This window comes from Lepidochelys kempii, chromosome 14 (assembly GCF_965140265.1).
Source record: "Lepidochelys kempii isolate rLepKem1 chromosome 14, rLepKem1.hap2, whole genome shotgun sequence".
Lineage (NCBI taxonomy): Eukaryota > Metazoa > Chordata > Testudines > Cheloniidae > Lepidochelys > Lepidochelys kempii.
Genome location: NC_133269.1, coordinates 39,486,541 through 39,503,828, shown reverse-complemented (window position 1 = coordinate 39,503,828; position 17,288 = coordinate 39,486,541). Strand labels below are relative to the sequence as shown.

The 17,288-nt window shown below is 52.7% G+C and overlaps 1 protein-coding gene across 2 annotated transcripts; it reads left to right on the top strand.

Moving 5' to 3' along the window:
* The first annotated feature begins 4,961 nt into the window (after window positions 1-4,961).
* LOC140898055 (zinc finger protein RFP-like) lies at window positions 4,962-15,384 on the top strand. Of its 2 annotated transcripts, none has more exons than XM_073311497.1 (7): window positions 4,962-5,588; window positions 7,170-7,265; window positions 8,275-8,505; window positions 8,833-8,855; window positions 9,587-9,702; window positions 12,304-12,348; window positions 13,716-15,384. In XM_073311497.1, the coding sequence occupies exons 1-7, from the start codon at window positions 5,172-5,174 to the stop codon at window positions 14,240-14,242; spliced, it is 1,455 nt and encodes a 484-aa protein (XP_073167598.1). In that variant the 5' UTR covers window positions 4,962-5,171; the 3' UTR covers window positions 14,243-15,384. The 2 variants fall into 2 exon arrangements, with proteins under 2 accessions (XP_073167598.1, XP_073167597.1); XM_073311496.1 differs by having other exon boundaries at window positions 5,113-5,588; window positions 8,281-8,505.
* Window positions 15,385-17,288: the final 1,904 nt, after the last annotated feature.

The following is a 17,288-nucleotide window of genomic DNA, read 5'->3' as shown; positions in this document are numbered from 1 at the left end:
GTTACTCCTTAAGATCCAAACGGACAGTGAGGAGTCTTGACTCGAGTAACGCATACGACATGAGATTGCTTGTGGCATTCACGGACATGCTCAGCACTGTGGAACGCCCCTTTTGGGCTCGGGAAAGAAGCACTGAGTTGTGGGAATCACATCGTCATGCCAGTCTGGGATGACGAGCAGTGGCTGCAGAACTTTTGGATGAGAAAAACCACTTTCATGGGACTGTTGCCGGCATGCAGTGCCAGAGGCGAACAACAGCAGGGGTTCGTTACCCGGTGTGCGTCACCCAATAATCACAACGGGGTGGAGAAGCAGAATAGTTTATTTGTAGCTGCAAAAAAGGTACAGGGAGAATAGAATCTCAAATCCTGCACATCAGAGCAGGTTATTACACACACTTTTATATTTCTTAATGCTACTGCACGACACATCAGCCAATCAAAACTTTGCACAAATACTCTGCCTTTTTTATATGGGTTACAACAATGTTTATTTCCTGCAACCTCTAACAAGCATTCCTAGCAACTTAAACAACCAGCACGTTCTGTCTGGCCTTGTAGCTGTCACTCCTGTTATCTTTAACTTGGCGTCAGCAAACCTTATACTATAAGCCATTATCTACAACTGCAACATTGTTTTAAGAGCAAAAGAGCTTACTCAAACCAGCCAGGCCTGAATTCTATTAAGGGGGTTGAGAAGAAGCCCTTAGGCCTTCAGCAGGGAGACTTCCTCGACCCTTATGGCCTCCATCCCCTCAACTTAACTAGTGGCCATGCCCTGGGGTCTCCAACAGGACTGTGTGAGGAGCTCACCCCCACCCTGCGGCGCAAAGACACGAGATTGAGCACTGCCCTGACGGTGGAAAAGCAGGTGGCTATTGCAATCTGGAAGCTGGCAACTCCAGACAGATACCGATTGGTTGCTAACCAGTTTGGAGTGGGAAAGTCAACCGTTGGAATTGTGTTGATGCAAGTTTGCAGGGCCATTGATCGCATCCTGCTCAGAAGAACCGTGACTCTGGGTAACGTGCATGAGATTGTGACTGGCTTTGCAAAAATGGGTTTCCCTAACAGTGGAGGGGCGATAGGTGGGACACATACTCCAATTCTGGCACCAGCCCACCTAGCCTCCAAGTACATTAATCAGAAGGGGTATTTCTCTGTGGTTCTCCCGGCGCTTGTGGATCACCGTGGGCGTTTCATTGACATTAATGCAGGCTGGCCTGGAAAGGTGCATGACACACACATCTTTTGGAACGCTGGCCTATTCAGGAAGCTGCAAGCCGGGACTTTTTTCCCAGACCAGAAGATCACCGTAGGGGAAGTCGAAATGCCCATTGCGATCCTTGGAGACCCCGCTTACCCGTTAATGCCATGGCTCATGAAACCCTACACAGGGAGCCTTGACAGCAACAAGGAGAGCTTCAACAACAGGCTGAGCCAGTGCAGAATGACTGTGGAGTGTGCTTTTGGCCATTTAAAGGGCCGCTGGCACTCTCTGTATGGGAAGCTGGAACTGGCCGATGACAGCATCCCCGTAGTTATATCTGCGTGCTGTACCCTCCATAACATTTGTAAAGGGAAGGGTGAAAGATTTACACAGGCATGGACCTCAGAGCTTCAACACCTGGAGGCTGAATTTGAACAGCCAGAGAGCAGGGCTATTTGAGGGGCCCAGCGCAGGGCTGAAAGGATTAGGGATGCCTTGAGGGAGCAATCTGAGGCTGAAAGCCACCAGTTTGGTGCCCTGTACGGGAGTGAAGTGCAGTGGTTCCTATGTTAGTAGGAATCTGTGTTTGCTACACTGACTTGCAGTGCTTATTGAGTTCCTGGGTTAATGTACCTTTTACTTTATGGAATAGTAAAGAATGTTTCAAAGCCAAAAAATCCATTTATTGAAAAGAAAATTCGTTTATTGAAAATAAACACACCTGCTTGGGAAACAGAAAGGGCAAGGGGGTGGGGTGGGGAACGGTACAATCACAGATTTGCGTATGTCCTGTCTGGAGTGCTGTGCAATGAGTGCTGCACTTCTGGCCGGCTGAAATGCCTGGTGATGGGGGTTGAGTGCAGAGGGTCGGGGTCGTAGTTTTCAGGGCTGGGTGGTGAAGCTACAGGTGTTGGAGGCAGCTGGTGGCAGTAAGAACCCGGATGTTGGGGAAAGTGGGTTGGAGGTGACATGGGGGCACAAGGGAGAGAGTTTTGGGACAAGGGCTGCAGGGGGCGGGCACGGTAGTGCTCCGGCTTCATGGCTACGAGCGCCTGGATAGAGTCTGCTTGGTGCTCCGTTGTGCTTATCAGCCGATCCGTGCTTTGCTGCCGGAGCACCGCGCTTTTGTGCCAGCCCTCCTCGTTCTGCTGGCGGATCCTTCTTTCACTCTCCCGCCACTCCTACGCTTTTTGATTCTCATTACTTGAATGCTGCATTACTTCATGCAACATGTCTTCCTTGCTTCTACGTGGCCTCTTTCTGGTTCTTTGGAGGCTTTTGGCCAGTGATAACATGGACGGCTGAGATCTCAAGGTTGCATCGGTAAAGGCAAAATGCAACACTTAACAGAAGCAGCATTGTTCACACCAGACAGAGCAATGATTCCCCTGTACTTAAGGGCAAGCACAGTCTACACAATAGCATGCATGCAGCCGTAATCCTCCTCACCCCAAGAGCCCGCACCGAATAACTTCCTTCCCAAAAGAAAAGCCGCTTACTGGGAACCTCCTCTGGTGTTTGTCCTTCCCCAAGCACCGGCCGCCGTGACTGGCTACCTTCCTCCTGGCTTGAGAACTACTCCTGGCTGCATGCATCTCGGGATTCTGGGGTGTCTCCCTCCTCCTCAGCACCCTCGCTCCCGCTTTCCTCCTCCTCCTCCTGCCTGATTGAACTTGGCTCTGAAGTGTCCACGGTGGTCCTGAGAGTGGAGGTGGGGTCACCCCCAACTATCGCGTCCAGCTCTTTGTACAAACGGCAGGTCGTGGAGGCAGCTGTTTGCCTCATGGGCTTTGCGGTAGGCATTCCACAACACCTTCACTTTAACCCTGCACTGCGGTGCGTCCCGATCATGGCCCATTTCCATCATGGCCTTTGATATCTGCCCGAAGGTTTCGTAATTCCTACGGCTGGAGCGCAGTTGAGACTGGACAGCTTCCTCCCCCCAAACACTGATGAGGTCCAGCACCTCGCCATTGCTCCATACTGGGGCTTGCCTGGCAAGTGGAGGCATGGTCCCCTGGAAAGATTCGCTGAGAGAACTCCACGCCTGGCTGAGCAAACAGGATGGGGATTTTCAAAATTCCCAGAGAATTTAAAGGGCGGGTCTGATGGTTGGTCACCTGGGGCAGAGCGCTCTACGTGCCTTGCCAGTGTGGACGGGTAGTGAGCTAGTGCGTCCGGGGCTCCTTTATTGCACTGTAACTCACAAGTGTAGCCAAGGCCTAAGACAGCAGCAGGGGAAAGGGAGGGAGCCATGGCTGCAGAGAGCCCCGTGGAAAGTCCCGTCATTGTGCTCTGGCTCCTGTGCCGGCTAGCGTGGCTGTTTATGCCTTCTCCCCACCAGTTGCAGGCACAGGGAGTGCTCCTGGGGGGGGCAAGAGGGGGTGGGGTTGGGGCATAGACAGGCTGGAGGAGGAAGGGGAGGAAAGGGACAGAGGGGTGTGGCCAGGGTGAAGCTGCACCTCTTGTACTCTGCACCCTGGAAAAGCCCCTTAGGACCATTAAACCAGGGATGCAGCTCTGGCTGGAGCTTAGGACTTGCCTAGCTGCTGCTAAGGTCTGCATTGGCCCTTGTAACCACTGAATAGGGGGCCCACTGAACCAGCCCACTCCCTGCATCAGTTTACCCATCTATACAATGCCTGTGTGTCTCTTCGCATTATAGTCTATGGAGGACAAGGGCCCCATGGTGCTGAGCTCTGAGCAGACCCGAAAAGCTTACGATTCAGTGTCCCGATCGTGAAAGGTCTCAGCGTCCCAGTGATGCCAATGGGACTGGAGTGGGTAAAGTTACACTCACCATTTACTGCGAAAGGGGCAGAGCAGAAAAAGGCCACCCCAGCTGTCTGACTGAATGTCTCGAAGTAACCAGCTGCACATGGTACATCCGACAGCCAGGGGACAGAAATTACAGGTACTATATGTACCATGCCAGTCTCTTTCCTTTCCGTAACCCTGTACCAAAGCACTGAATCTGCTCTGCTCTGCAACGCTGAGTGAAGACCCAGGTACCTGAGACAGCAGCAGGGGAAAGGTGTTTGAGGGATGCCTGCAAATCTCAAGCCACACGGAGACCAGCAAAAGGGCATCACTTCACTCCGCTGAGCTGCAACGTCTAGTAACCATGTTGTTAACCTGCTGCAACGCTGGACCCGGGTAACTAGCTGCATCCGCAGCAGCATCTCTGCGCAGCACGGCTTCCCCGCCACAGCTGAATTCCCTCTCCGTGTCCCCGATGGCGGCTTCCCAGACTGCCCCAGGCCTCCTCAGTCTGTCCCCACATCCCCTCCTGCAGCCACAATGGGGAAGTGGCCTGAGAGGTCTCTGTTTATCCCACACCACGTACCCTGAAGGCCCCAAGTGCGAGCTCCCTGCACGCCCGCTGCCCTCGGGCATTGGGCCCCAGCCCTCACGTGGGGGGCAGGAGCTTGGTCTCCCTGCAGCCCCTGCTCTCTCTGCTGGGACGGACAAACAGGGAGAAAATGGGAGCAGGCCTTGCTGGGCGTGGTTGTGTTACACTCAGGGCCACCTGCCCCTTAGGGCCCAGGCTGAGATCCCAGCACATTCCACAGGCCCCTGAGCCGCCAGCAGATGGACTCTCAGCCTCGGTCCCTGTGGTGGTGGGGGAGGCTCTGGGTCATTGCCCTGGGGGAGCTGCTGGGGGAGGGAGGAGATTTAGCTCCTCACAGACAATTTTAACGGTTCTAAAGCTTCAACTTTTTGAATCTCAGTGTCTAGTGTCATTAAATAGTTCTCGTCTGACCAAAATATTGTCTGATCCCCCCAGAACTGATACACTTTTTACCAAAGCCTCCAGGGGTGAAATTGGTTGGGTCCTTCCTACTCAGCAAACAGCACGAGTCACTTTCAGAGAAGGAAACACCCAGTTGCTGCTGCAGGCGGGGCATAGCGGTGAACTCAGGAAACGGAAACTTACCCTGTCCCACTGCCCAGAGGGAGCCATGGCTGCAGCGAGCCCCGTGGAAAGTCTCCAGGAGGAAGCGACATGTCCCATCTGTCTGGAGTATTTCACACACCCTGTCACTCTGGAGTGTGGGCACAATTTCTGCAGAGCCTGCATCGCCCAGTGCTGGGAGGGACCCGACACAGCCGCCTCCTGCCCTCAGTGCAGAGAAACTGTGCAACAGAGAAACCTCAGGCCCAACAGGCAGCTGGCAAATGTCGTAGAAATCACCAAGCAGCTGAGTTTCCAGGCAGCGAAGGGAGCAGGAGGGGGCGGGGTGTGTGGGGAACACCAGGAGGCTCTGAAACTGTTCTGTGAAGAGGATCAAACCCCCATCTGTGTGGTGTGCGACAGATCCCGGGCTCACCGCGCTCACAGGGTGGTTCCCATACAGGAAGCTGCCCAGGAGTACAAGGTAGGGAGTTGCTGTCCAGTCTAATGGGTAATAACTTTGGATGTTAATTACAGGTTAATGGTGTGACCCTGTCATTCTGCTGTGTGTAGCCTTCATTGCATGAAAGCTGATGGGGGGAGTTACAAGCTGTGGCTGGTATTACTGGTTGTATCAGTGTTTATTGTTATTTGCATCCCCTGGAGACCCCAGATGAGATCTGACCTCGATTGTGGGGGCCTTGCACAAAACCCAGTGAGGGCCAATCCCTGCCCCGAGCCATTTACAGTCTAACTGGACAAGACAGACAAAAGGTGGGAGGGGAAACTGAGGCATAGTGAGAGGAAGTGACTTGTCCAAGGTGTCTCAGCAGATCAGTGGCAGAGCTGGATATAAAAACCTGGTTTTCCAAGGCCCAGTTCAGTGCTCTAACCACTAGCTACTCTGCCCCTTTCAGCAGCACTGAGCAGTGATGAAGTGCAGACAGTAGAAGGAAAAGACTCCTTGATACAGGTCCTAGTCCCGGCAGGGAGAGGAGGTTTCCCACTGCGATTCTGAACTCTGTGCCACTCCATGAGGGTTAAACTCAGATGCTGCCGGCCTGCACTAGAGGAGATCACTGGGCTGAACATGGTGTGGGATTCCGAGCACCTTCAGTCCACACAGGTCCATGCCACATGCCACTGGGATCAGACTTATCTTCAGCAAAACTAACCCCTGGGCAGTGCGGACCAGTGCCAGTCTGACCTGTTCTCGTGTGTTCATGGGCAAGGACCAGCCAACGTGGGTCTGTTAGTCCCACCAGGCAGCCCTTTGAAATCTGCCAGAATCCACCGCTTCTGGGGTCTTTGCTAGGGACTTTGGGGTCACTACCCAGAGGCCATTGCAAGGGAAAGGGACTAGGACAGCACTAGGGCAAACCCCAGCTGTTCTTAACACAAATCAACACATCTAATGGGGTTTGCCCTCGGCCTTAGATCAGTGCTGTCCAACCCGTCCCATCCCCAGGGGTACAGGGCTGAAAGCCAATGGAGATGGACTCCTTTGAGCATCCCAGCCTACATGGCTACCCCGGTGGCTTCTGGGGTTGGTATCACTGTTTGTTAAGTCTTCTCAAAAATGGCTTTATAGATTCACCGCCATGGGACACCAGTTTTCCACTGGTTCGACTCAATGGAGAAAGTGGATGGAATAACTTCAAGCAAAACCTGCCCAATTTCTATAAATCAGGTTTCATTTCCTTGGTGTCTCTGATGTCCTACCTCTAGAAAGACCCACTGTTGTACACAGTATTGTTGTTGGTCCCGGGATATTAGAGAGACAAGGTAGGTGAAGTAATATCTGCTTCTGGCCAACTTCTATGGTGAACGAGAAGCTTTCAAGCTCACACAGAGCTCTTCTTCAGGCCTGAGAAAGAGTTTGTTCCCCAGAGCTGAGTTGTGTGTAACTTTTTTGCCAACAGGAGCTGGGCCAGCAGAAGGTATTGCCTTACCCACCTAGGGTATCTAGGAAGACTGACTGTTATGTAGAATTTTGGGTGGAAAACACCTCATCTACCCCCTACAATCCTCAAAATAAACCCACCAAATCATTTCTGTTTGTCAGGAAAAAATACAAGCCCATTTGAAGACTCTGAGGGAAGAGAGAGAAAAGCTGCTGGGATTGAAAGTGGCTGGAGAGGACAGAAGCCGGGAGTATCTGGTCAGTGCCTGTTGTTCTTCACCTGCTGGGACATGGAGCTGGGAGGGATGTTTATTGGTAGATTTCTCTGTGGCCTTGTGTGTGTTTCTCCATGATTATGGGACACTCTGTGTGTGTGTGTGTGTGTGCGTGGGCGTGCGCATATCACAAATGTTCTCTCCCTGGAGAAGGACAACAGCGTCTTCTGCAGGATCTAAGATGCATTTAATTAATGAGTTAATTACGACCCCTTGTGGCTTTCACAAAATTTCTCCCACACCGCACAGACTATATCCCAGTAGACATGGAGACAGCCCTTGCAGAGAGATTGGGCCCAAATGGGAAGCTGTAAGAAAATCCTCTCCTTTGTGATCACAGTGTAGAGTCAAGTGTCAGGATGTGAAGAATGGTGGGTTTGGAACCTCAGCCCACAGAGACTCTCATTACAACCCGACCGACCGCTCTCCAGAGCCGGGGGAGAGGGGCTAGTGGAACTCTGGCCCACCAGCGGATCTGCCTACGAAGCTCCTGATTGGAGCAGACGTTCGGCTGCATGAATTACGCCAGCAGGAGTCACGGGAAGTTGTCCAAACAACTGAGTGAACTCCCGATCTGCTGCTAGACTGGACCCTGACGGTGGCTTGGCCCTGGAGTTGTTCCTGACTCAGGTTTGACCTGCAGTACTGCTGTCTGACTTTGGCTTGACACTTTGCGTGGCTGCCTGACTCCGACTCCAGTCCTGATCCCCCATGTGACTCCAGACACTGATTCTGGCTCAGCCTTTGGCATGACTTCTGAGCTCGACTGTAGCCCCAACCCTTGGTGAGATCCTGACTTTGACTCCAGCTCTGACTTCGGCTGTAGTTCCTGACTTCTGACTGCAGCTCTGAGCACTAGGCCTGATGGCTCATGGCCTGGTCTCTCCACAGATGTGTTAGAGATTGTAAAGAAACTCTCTCTTGTAAGAGTGTATGAAAGGTCATCAGGCTCCATCCGTGTTCCTGACCAGCCCTTTCCTTATTTCTTCTAGAAACAGACAGAAACCGAGAGGCAGAAGATTGTGTCTGAATTTCAACAACTGCGGCAGTTCCTGGAAGAACAAGAGCAACTCCTGCTGGCCCAGCTGGAAAAGCTGGACAAGGAGATTGTGAAGATACAGAATGAAAATATCACCAAACTCTCAGAGGGGATTTCCCATCTCAGTGAGCTGATCAGTGAGATGGAGGGGAAGTGTCAGAAACCAGCAAGTGAATTCCTGCAGGTGAGACTGAGCTAGAAACATCCCAAATCCCAACACAGGGACAGGAGAGCTCCTGAAGTACGGGCACCACGGTCCAGCAGTCAGAGATCTCAGTGTAACACAATGGGTGCATTGCTGAAATGTGAATGACTATTGTTCTTTGCAGACTCACAGACACATTGATATTAGAGATGGAAAAGCCCCATTAGCTCAGTGAAACCATGGCCCCGGGGCCAGGGCAGGGCTGATTTTCCTTGTGTTTGCAAAATCCCTTTCTTGGAATCCCAAGTGTGTGTCCGGTGGTACTGAGATTTTTTTTAATCTCTCTCTCCTCTCTCTCCCCTCTAGGATGTCAGAAACACCTTGAGTAGGTACGTGGCTCTATCTCATTCCCACACATACTTGGCAATGCTGGGGAAGAGCATGGAGATGATGTTAGCACTGCATCTCCACAGCAACATGTGTGGGGATTTTGGAAACAAATCTCTCAGATAAACTTCATCCTGAGGTTCTTACCCTGGTACAGAAGACTCTGGAATTGTCCATTCAGTGGGAAAGACTGACCTCAAGTGTTTCCTCGAGATGTCACATCCCTGGGGGAGTGGCTGCCTCAGGATTGTGGGGATGGAATATGGGCCTGTTACTACTGGGGCCCTGGTTACCATTCAGCCCAAGGCAGCAGTGGTCAAGAGTCTTTCCCACCTGAGTCTTTCCCAGCCTGAGGACTGTTTAGAGACCTGTGTGGAATGAGCTGGGGAGGGGGGAGCTGGTGTCTCAGTTTCGTTCCTAGTGGACAGATTTCTACAGCACTTTACATAGGAACCTCCTGTCCCTCAGAGCATGGAGGCCAAAGAGTGAATTGGCCATGGAGACTCAATTCCCTTTTTGTCCCCAGATCTGATCTCACCAGACCAGAGTTGAAGAATATTAAGGAGTCCTTAAAAGGGAAGGTTGTATGGCCGTGGGCTGTGTTGCACTTGCTCTGAGGCTGGGAGAAGTCAAGGAATTCGAACTCCAGGCCCATTAGAGCAGCGACCCACTAGCCAGAACTTATAGTGAGTCACTAAATGCCATATAATCACAGGAAATTGTTTCTCTCTAGGTGTGAGAAGGGGAAGTTCCAGCAGCCAGAGGAGATTTCTCCAGAACTGGAAGAGCGAGTCAGCAATTTCTCCCAGAAAACTATTGTGCTAATGGAGACTCTGAGGAAGTTCAAAGGTACCCAGAAGGGATCTAGGAATGGAAATTGGGAAGAGCCTCTGAGACTGTGGGAAAAGAATGGTGCTGGTCAATTGGCTCACACTTAGATGATGCTTCTATTTAATTGCTGGGTGAGAAGGCCAGACATTTGGGTCCAAGACACACAGGTTGATTAATTCAAACCTTTGTTTGCACCAGAAACATGCTTTTGAATGACAGTTACAAAGTAAGAAAAGACTCGTAGACTTTAAGGTCAGAAGGGACCATCATGATCCATCTACTCTGACCTCCTGCACTCCTCTCAAGTGGGCCTCTCTGGTCCCTCCAGATCGTCCGAGTACTCAGCTGCTGGCAGTCCTGGTCGCCAGAGTCCTTCGTCCCGGTCAGGTTTCTCCTGGCCCAGAGCCTCCCCTGGGTCGGCAGCAGGATCTGGAGGGAGCGGCCTGTGTCTGGCTCCCTCGCTGGTGCTGCGCTCACGGGGCAAATGGCCTCGCCCTTTGTACTTCCTGTCCCACCTGTCCCTTTCCGGGGATTGGCGTAAACTTGGTCTTGCCGCGCCCACTCAGGCTGAGAGGGTGGCTCTTTACCCTCTGGTTCGGAGGGAAGCCACCCTGGCTCCCTACAATCGGTAAATGATACGGTAAATGGCAGAGGAAGGCAAAAATAAACCCCAGAGTCTCTGGCAATTTGATTTGGTGGAAAATTCCTTCCCTATCCCAAATATGGTAGTCAGTTGGACACTGAGCATTTCAGAAGACCCAAAAGCCAGACACCTGGGAAAGATTTCTTTCTAACTCAGAGCCCTCCCCGACTCGTGCCCCATCACCAGCCATTGGGATATTTGCTACTAGCCATCGCATATAGAAAGAAGCGCTGGTCAGTTCCCTTCTCCTGGGGCATAGGTGGGTCATGGGGGATTTCTCCTAGGAAGCTCTAATTACTCCTTACAATGTCTGGAATATTAGACACATCCAAATTGCATATTTACTAGTTCTTTTCCAATCACCTTTGAGTGGTATGAATATTAAGTACCTTATATAGGTCACACACTACACATGCATGAACATATCATTGGCAGGGCTTTTTTCCTTCAAGTTATTTTCATGTTATTGTTCTCTTCTCTGATTGGTTTATTCCCACTGATTCTGCACACACCACTTTCCCCCTTGTCTCCACACAGGGGGTATTGGACTTTGCTAACTTCTCTGTGGCTGGATGTACAGCCCCCCTCAGCCTAGCTCCAGCCCCTCAGTGCCTCACCCCACTGCACAGCCCCCCTCAGCCTGGCTCCAGCCCCTCAGTGCAACCCTACTGCACAGCCCCCCTCAGCTGAGCTCTCTCCAGCCCTTCAGTGCCGCCCCCTACTGCACAGCCCCCCTCAGCCTGACTCCAGCCCTTCAGGGCCACCTCCATATTGCACAGCTCCCCATAGCCAGCACTAGCCCCTCATTGGTACCCCTCCCCCAGCTGCACAGACTCCCTCAGCCTAGCTTCCCAGGAGCAGCAGGGATGAGGGACAGTGGGAAGCCACTTCTGGGAGCCAACAGAGGTGAGTCTGTCCCCCTAAAGAATTTGTTCTGCCCTGGCCCCTGCTCACAACAGGCCCACAGCCAGAGCTTGTCCCTTTGTCCTGGTCAGGAGACAGAGGAGGTTCCCATCGACCCTGGCATCACCCCTGCCCGGAGAGGGGTGCCCTGGTCACAGTGAGAGGATGGGAAACCCTGCTCCACTGAGAGACCCCCCGCCTATGCTTCCCACATCCTGTGACATGATGGGGGATCTCCCATGTAACGGACACAGAGAGGGGAGAGACATGGGGTAAGTGGTATAGAGGTGGGACACACACACACACACACACAGACCCTCATCCTCCCATCAGACATATTATTTAAACAAGAAAAATAAAAAAGTAGTGACAACAATGCACTGAAATATGGTTTTAGGAGAAATATTTATTTCAATGCCCCCATCCCACAAAAAAAATATTGACTGCGGCAGTGAAGGACATTCAAAAACACTCCTATGAGTTGAATTTATTACTATTATTTTTGTTTATTATTTATTAACAAGCTAAGTTATGGTTTTTTCAGTGTGGAAAATTGTGTGTTATTTTACGGGTTGAATGATGACTGAATGACATAACCCCCCGCCAGTGTCCGTCACTCACTCCAGTAATTTTGACAATTCTCCGTCGCACAACATGATGCTGCCTGACCCTGGCCAAAGGGACCAAAGTGGCTAAAGTTACTTTTCTGCCAAAGTCTTTGTATGATCTGGGTCTAGGTTATGACAAAAGGCCGTGAGTGAATGAGACAAACCAACTGGAGTTTGAAGGGTGGGAGGGGATGAGGAGGGGAAAAGTAAATCTCTCTTACAGATTGTGTGTCCTGGGATGGTTGTGAGGCTGAAAGGAGGTTGGTTCCATTGTTGGGAGATGGCTGAATGAGAAAGGAAACAGATGGTTTCAGTTAGTTTCTATGAAATGCCTGAGTGTGTCTCTGGGCCTCTCGATCTGTTTCTCTTTCATGATGAAAACACAGTTCTATGCGTTCAGAGTGGGGATGCTGTTATAAATACGAAAGTCTGAAATCTCATCTCTTTTCTCCTTTCCCCCGCCAGACACTCTGCCGTCTGCACTGGAATCCCTAGGAGCACACAGACAGGGTGAGTTTGCAGCTGGAGATTGTCTTTACATTATGACAAAATTCCAGTCAAAACATCTTCCTGAGATTGTAACGAAAGTTACCAACCAAATCACCAGTGGCTGTGGTGCACACAGCCCTAAAAATAACCTGTTCACAGTGAGGAGATCCAGGGGCACTGGATCATGGGGGTCCAGGGGGCCAAGCTCACCCTCTTTTTAAGATGGGCATAGTTTGGGGGCAGGGGGCCGTGTTGGCCCCCCAAACTGCAAGCCTTGGGCAGGCGTGGCGCATCGCAGCGTTGGCTGTGCTTCATGGAGGGGCGGCTGATCAACTGCGCCCTGTGTAGTGCAGCTTCTTCCTGGTGCTTCTCCCTCTCAGTGGCCCCACCCCTGCTCCTCTTCCCCCCAGACCCTCCACCTGCCCTGGGTGGTGCACGCCAGAGAGTGGGGACATGGGAAGGCAGAGGGTCAGGGGCTCTCCATAGTGGCCTAGGCTCCCACCCTGGCCAGGGGCAGGGCCTAGGCGGGAAGATGAAGAGTGGGGCAGGGCCAGGGAGAGGGCAGGGCCACAGGTGGTGTGACCTAGAACCCCCCTCCCCAACTTCTGCCAAGGTGCCGGAACACCTGGGGAGATCCCAAGCTGACATCACACAAATAATCCTGACACCAACCTGAGTGCTGAGTTCATGGCCATGCTAATGAACAGAAACACTCTCCCTAACCAGCACCCGAACAGAGCTCAATGCCCTGAGGACTGACACATCCGTCTGCTTTACCCTGGTGCAGGGGGTCTCCCCATTGCTCTTCTCCCACATCCTGCCTTTCCTCTGTGCAGGGCTGGGCTCTCCCATTGGAGCTGCTTCCTAGACTGGGGCGATCCTTTCCCTCTGATGCTGCCAGCTCCTCCCCTCTCTCTGGGCTGGGGATGGGGCTGCCTCACGGAATGCCACCTCCTACTCTCTGGTGTTAATCAGCTCTTCCCCAATGCTGCATCTTCCTCTCTGTTCCCAGCCCTGGGAGTGGAGACTGCATTAGAGGAGGGAGATTTCCTCTGGGCTTCAAAACTGGACCTGCTTCCTCTCCTTCCTCTCCACTAAAACCTTTCTTGGTGTGTCTCTCCTGCTGGGAACGGAGCAGAATCAACAGGGGTAGCTGGGAGCTGAAGCTGATGCAAGCAAATGGGAAATTAAAGAAGTGGGTCTCCTTACAGTGACTGAGGAAGTGCAGTGACATCCCTGCTCAGTCTCAAGTGCCCAGGACAGAGGCAGCTCCCTGGGATCCAGGCCTGTCCCAGCCAGAACAGGGCTGCTGGGGAGATTGAGAAATGGCCCCAGCCTCCCCCAGGGCCGAGCTCTGCCACTCACGCTCTGATTCTCTCTCTCCCCAGCGAATGTGACTCTGGATCCAGACACGGCTCATCCCTACCTCGTCCTGTCTAAGGGTGGGAAAAGTGTGAGATGGGCAGACACAGAGCAGGATCTGCCCAACAACCCTGAGAGATTTGACACTGAGCCCTGGGTGCTGGGCTGTGAGGGATTCACCTCGGGGAGACATTGGTGGGAGGTGGAGGCGGATGTGGAGGTGGGGGGTGAGGGATCCTGGGCTGTGGGGGTGGCCAGAGAGTCTGTGGGGAGGAAGGGAGAGATCATTTGTAGCCCTGAGGTGGGGATCTGGGCAGTGGAGCGGTGTGGGGATCATTTCCAGGCTCTCACCTCCCCTGAGACCCCCCTGCCCCGGAGCTGGTCCCTCAGCAGGATCTGGGTTTGTCTGGACTGTGACCGGGGGCAGGTGACATTTATCGGTGCTGGTGACGAGGCCCCGATCTTCACTTTCCCGCCGGGCTCCGTCCCTGGGGAGAGAATCCGCCCCTGGCTCTCTGTGGGGCCAGAATCCCGGCTCCGACTGCGTCCCTGAGACCCACAGCAGAGGGGGGGGACCGGAAATCAGACTCTCTAGCCGCATGGACCCCAGTGTCTATGACCTTGGAGGACTCCCATCGACCCAGCCCCTGGCCCCTCATCTCTATGGCCCCTGGAAGCTCCCCCCCCTCCCTCCCTGCAGCCCCAGGAGACAGGGGGGGAGGGGGAGGAACCCCTGGGGCTGCAGGAGGGGCAGAGGGGCCCTGAGGGGCAGAGGCGGGGGCTGAGCAGGGGGTAACACTAACAGCCGGGCTGGGGACAGGCAGAGGTGGGGGCTGGGCAGGGACCCAGCATGAATCAATCAGGGTTCGGGGGGCTGGGGAGAAGCAGCAGCAGGGAGCGGTTTGTGCAGGTCTGTGGGATTGGATCTCATGGGGTCTCCCAGCCAGAGCTCCTGCCCCAGGGGCCCAAGTCACCTTTCCCTGTAACTACAGGACAGCTGGTAACCCTATAACTGTCAGAAAAGGGGGGGGGAGAGACGGGTGGAGATTGACAAAAAAAACCAAACATCATATAACCTTAAAACAATCGTCACTGGGGCAGTCTCATGATTTTTTTTTTAAACTCCTGAGGTTGGCAGCACTGGGGGAGGCAGGGACAGGGTGGGTTGAACCAGAGGGAATTAGAAGGAGCAGGAAGAAAAATGTGAATGAAAATAGAAGAAGAATAAAGGAAGTGTCTATGAGAAATGGTGGAAAACAGAAATGAGAAGAGTGACAGGAAAATGTCCCTGACAGGGGAACCAGCCTGCGGGCAGCAAGAGGAGAAGGGATAAAATCAGGGGAAAGAAGGGAGCAGCCATGGGGGATGATCTGTGACAGGGAGGGGAGGAGAGTGGGAGAGACACAGGAAAATAAACAGGGATCAGAAGTGAGGGTTAAAAAAAATGAGTAGAAAGGGACAGTATGGAAGGAAAGGAGCATGAGAGGGACAGAGATTTATTCAAAGTTACTGAAAGTGACTGTAACTCATCAATTCCCTATATTCATTCCTGGACAACTGTACTGTTGTGCCATTAAGAAAACTCTTCTCAGTGGCTGGGGAGCTCCTGGCCATGCTGTGGTTATTAAAGCTCCTTCTCGGCTCCCTTTACTTTCCACCTTTAGTTACTTACCGTAAATAAAACATTACAAACAATTCTTCATGTTTGTTCCACTTTACTGTCCCAGCTGCAGTTGTTGAGTGCAGAGTCCTGGGCTTTGCTTTCTTACTTGCTTGTGTACCCCCAGTGCCCAGGGAATATCGAGCCCCTGGGAAGAGATTTTGGGTTTTCCTGGGATGTGTCACTCTCCAGCCTGTGCTCTGTCTCTGTCCTGTGCACACTCCTGTCAATCAGGAATTGCTCAGCTGTGCTCTGGGGAGAGGTGACTGGTTGCACAGGGAGCAATCCGTGACTTGGGGTTGCAGTGCTGAGCATCACAGGGCTTAATTTGTAGGCAACCAGAAAATCATAGTCTGCAGCTCTGCAAAGCTGAGTTAGGGGCCTAAACTCCCTAGACAATGCGTGGGCATCACAGGCATCTCACAGTGCAATTCACAAAAGCCAGCTCACTCGGCGGGGAGCCATCTAAGCCAGCCAATGGGAGAGGCGAGAAGGGGGGAGGGGTGTCCGAAACCCTGCCCCCTCTCACAGACAGGTGCCTAAACCAGGGCTGCAGAGGGGCTTCTATGTCCGCTTAGCAACCCACAGACGGGAACCCAGCCCCTGACGTCAGGGAGCTCAGGTGCCTATGGCGTGTCTTGTTGGAATGAGGTAGGCACCTTCCTCGCTCCACAGGACGGGTTGGCGGGGAGAAGGAGGAGGTGGTTTTGGTGATATCACCTGCCTTATAACTTTTAGCCCCATGGTGAGAGCACTCAGCTAGCATGTGGGAGACCCAGGTTCAGTTCTCCCATCAAGCTGTGTACCAAGCTCAGGGCAAACAGTTATAAACCAGGGCACAGACCTCCCACTGGTTGTGTCCTGTATCTAGATTTCACCTACTAGGTATCAAGTGAGAACACTGAAGCACCATAACAGCCTGAACATGGAGTCACAGACAGTCCCCTTGGGTTCTCTGGTCTATCTTACTACTTTTCTGCCTCCTCCCCTGCTGCATCTCCCTGCTCCCCCTGCCGGGGCTGCCACGTTCCCAGCAGCAGAGTCAGGGGAGCTCCTGGCCACAGGTATCTCTGGTTAAAGCCACCAGCTGCTCTATCCTAGAGCCAGAGCTGGATTAGGGTTATGAGGGACCTAAGGCTAATGCAAGGGAAGGGCCTAAATATGAATTACATATTGCAAAAAAATTATGTCATCAAACATTTCTCTACATACATATTTACATATTATTTATATATGTAAAATTAACAAATTTATTCTACTCTGACGACACTCAATTCTTCCCACAGACACTTCTGAGTAGGAGGTAGCACGAGGGATGCTCCGCTGTCTTTCACTGAGGCCTCCTTCCTCCTAGGTTAGGGGTGGGCAAACTTTTTGGCCTGAGGGCCACATCGGGGTTCCGAAATGGTATGGTGGGCCGGGTGCGGCCAAGCCCCCGCCTGCTATCCAATCTCCCTGCTTTCTGCCCCACCGGACTCTTGCCCCATCCAACCCACCCGCTCCCTGTCCCCTAACTGACCCCCGGGACACCTGCCCCCTATCCAACCCCCTGTTTGCAGCCCCCTGACTGCCCCGCCCCCTATGCACACCCCCGCCCCCTTGCTTTCCCTGCCCCCTATCCAACCCTTCCTGCTCCCCATCCCATTGGGGCTTGTCTACAGTACTGCGGGAGATCGATCTAAGTTACTTAACTTCAGATATGTGAAAGGCATAGCTGAAGTCGACATACCTCGATCTCCTCGCTGCGGTGTCTTCACTGCAGTAAGTCGACAGCTGACACTCTCCCGTTGACAGGAGAGCACTCAGCGGTCGATTTATCGCGTCTGGATGTGATAAATCGACCCCTGCTGGATCGATCGCTGCTTGTTGATCTGGCGGGTAGTGTAGACAAGCCCTCAGTGGGCTACTGTCCCTGTGTCTCAAGCTGATTTCAGGGTCT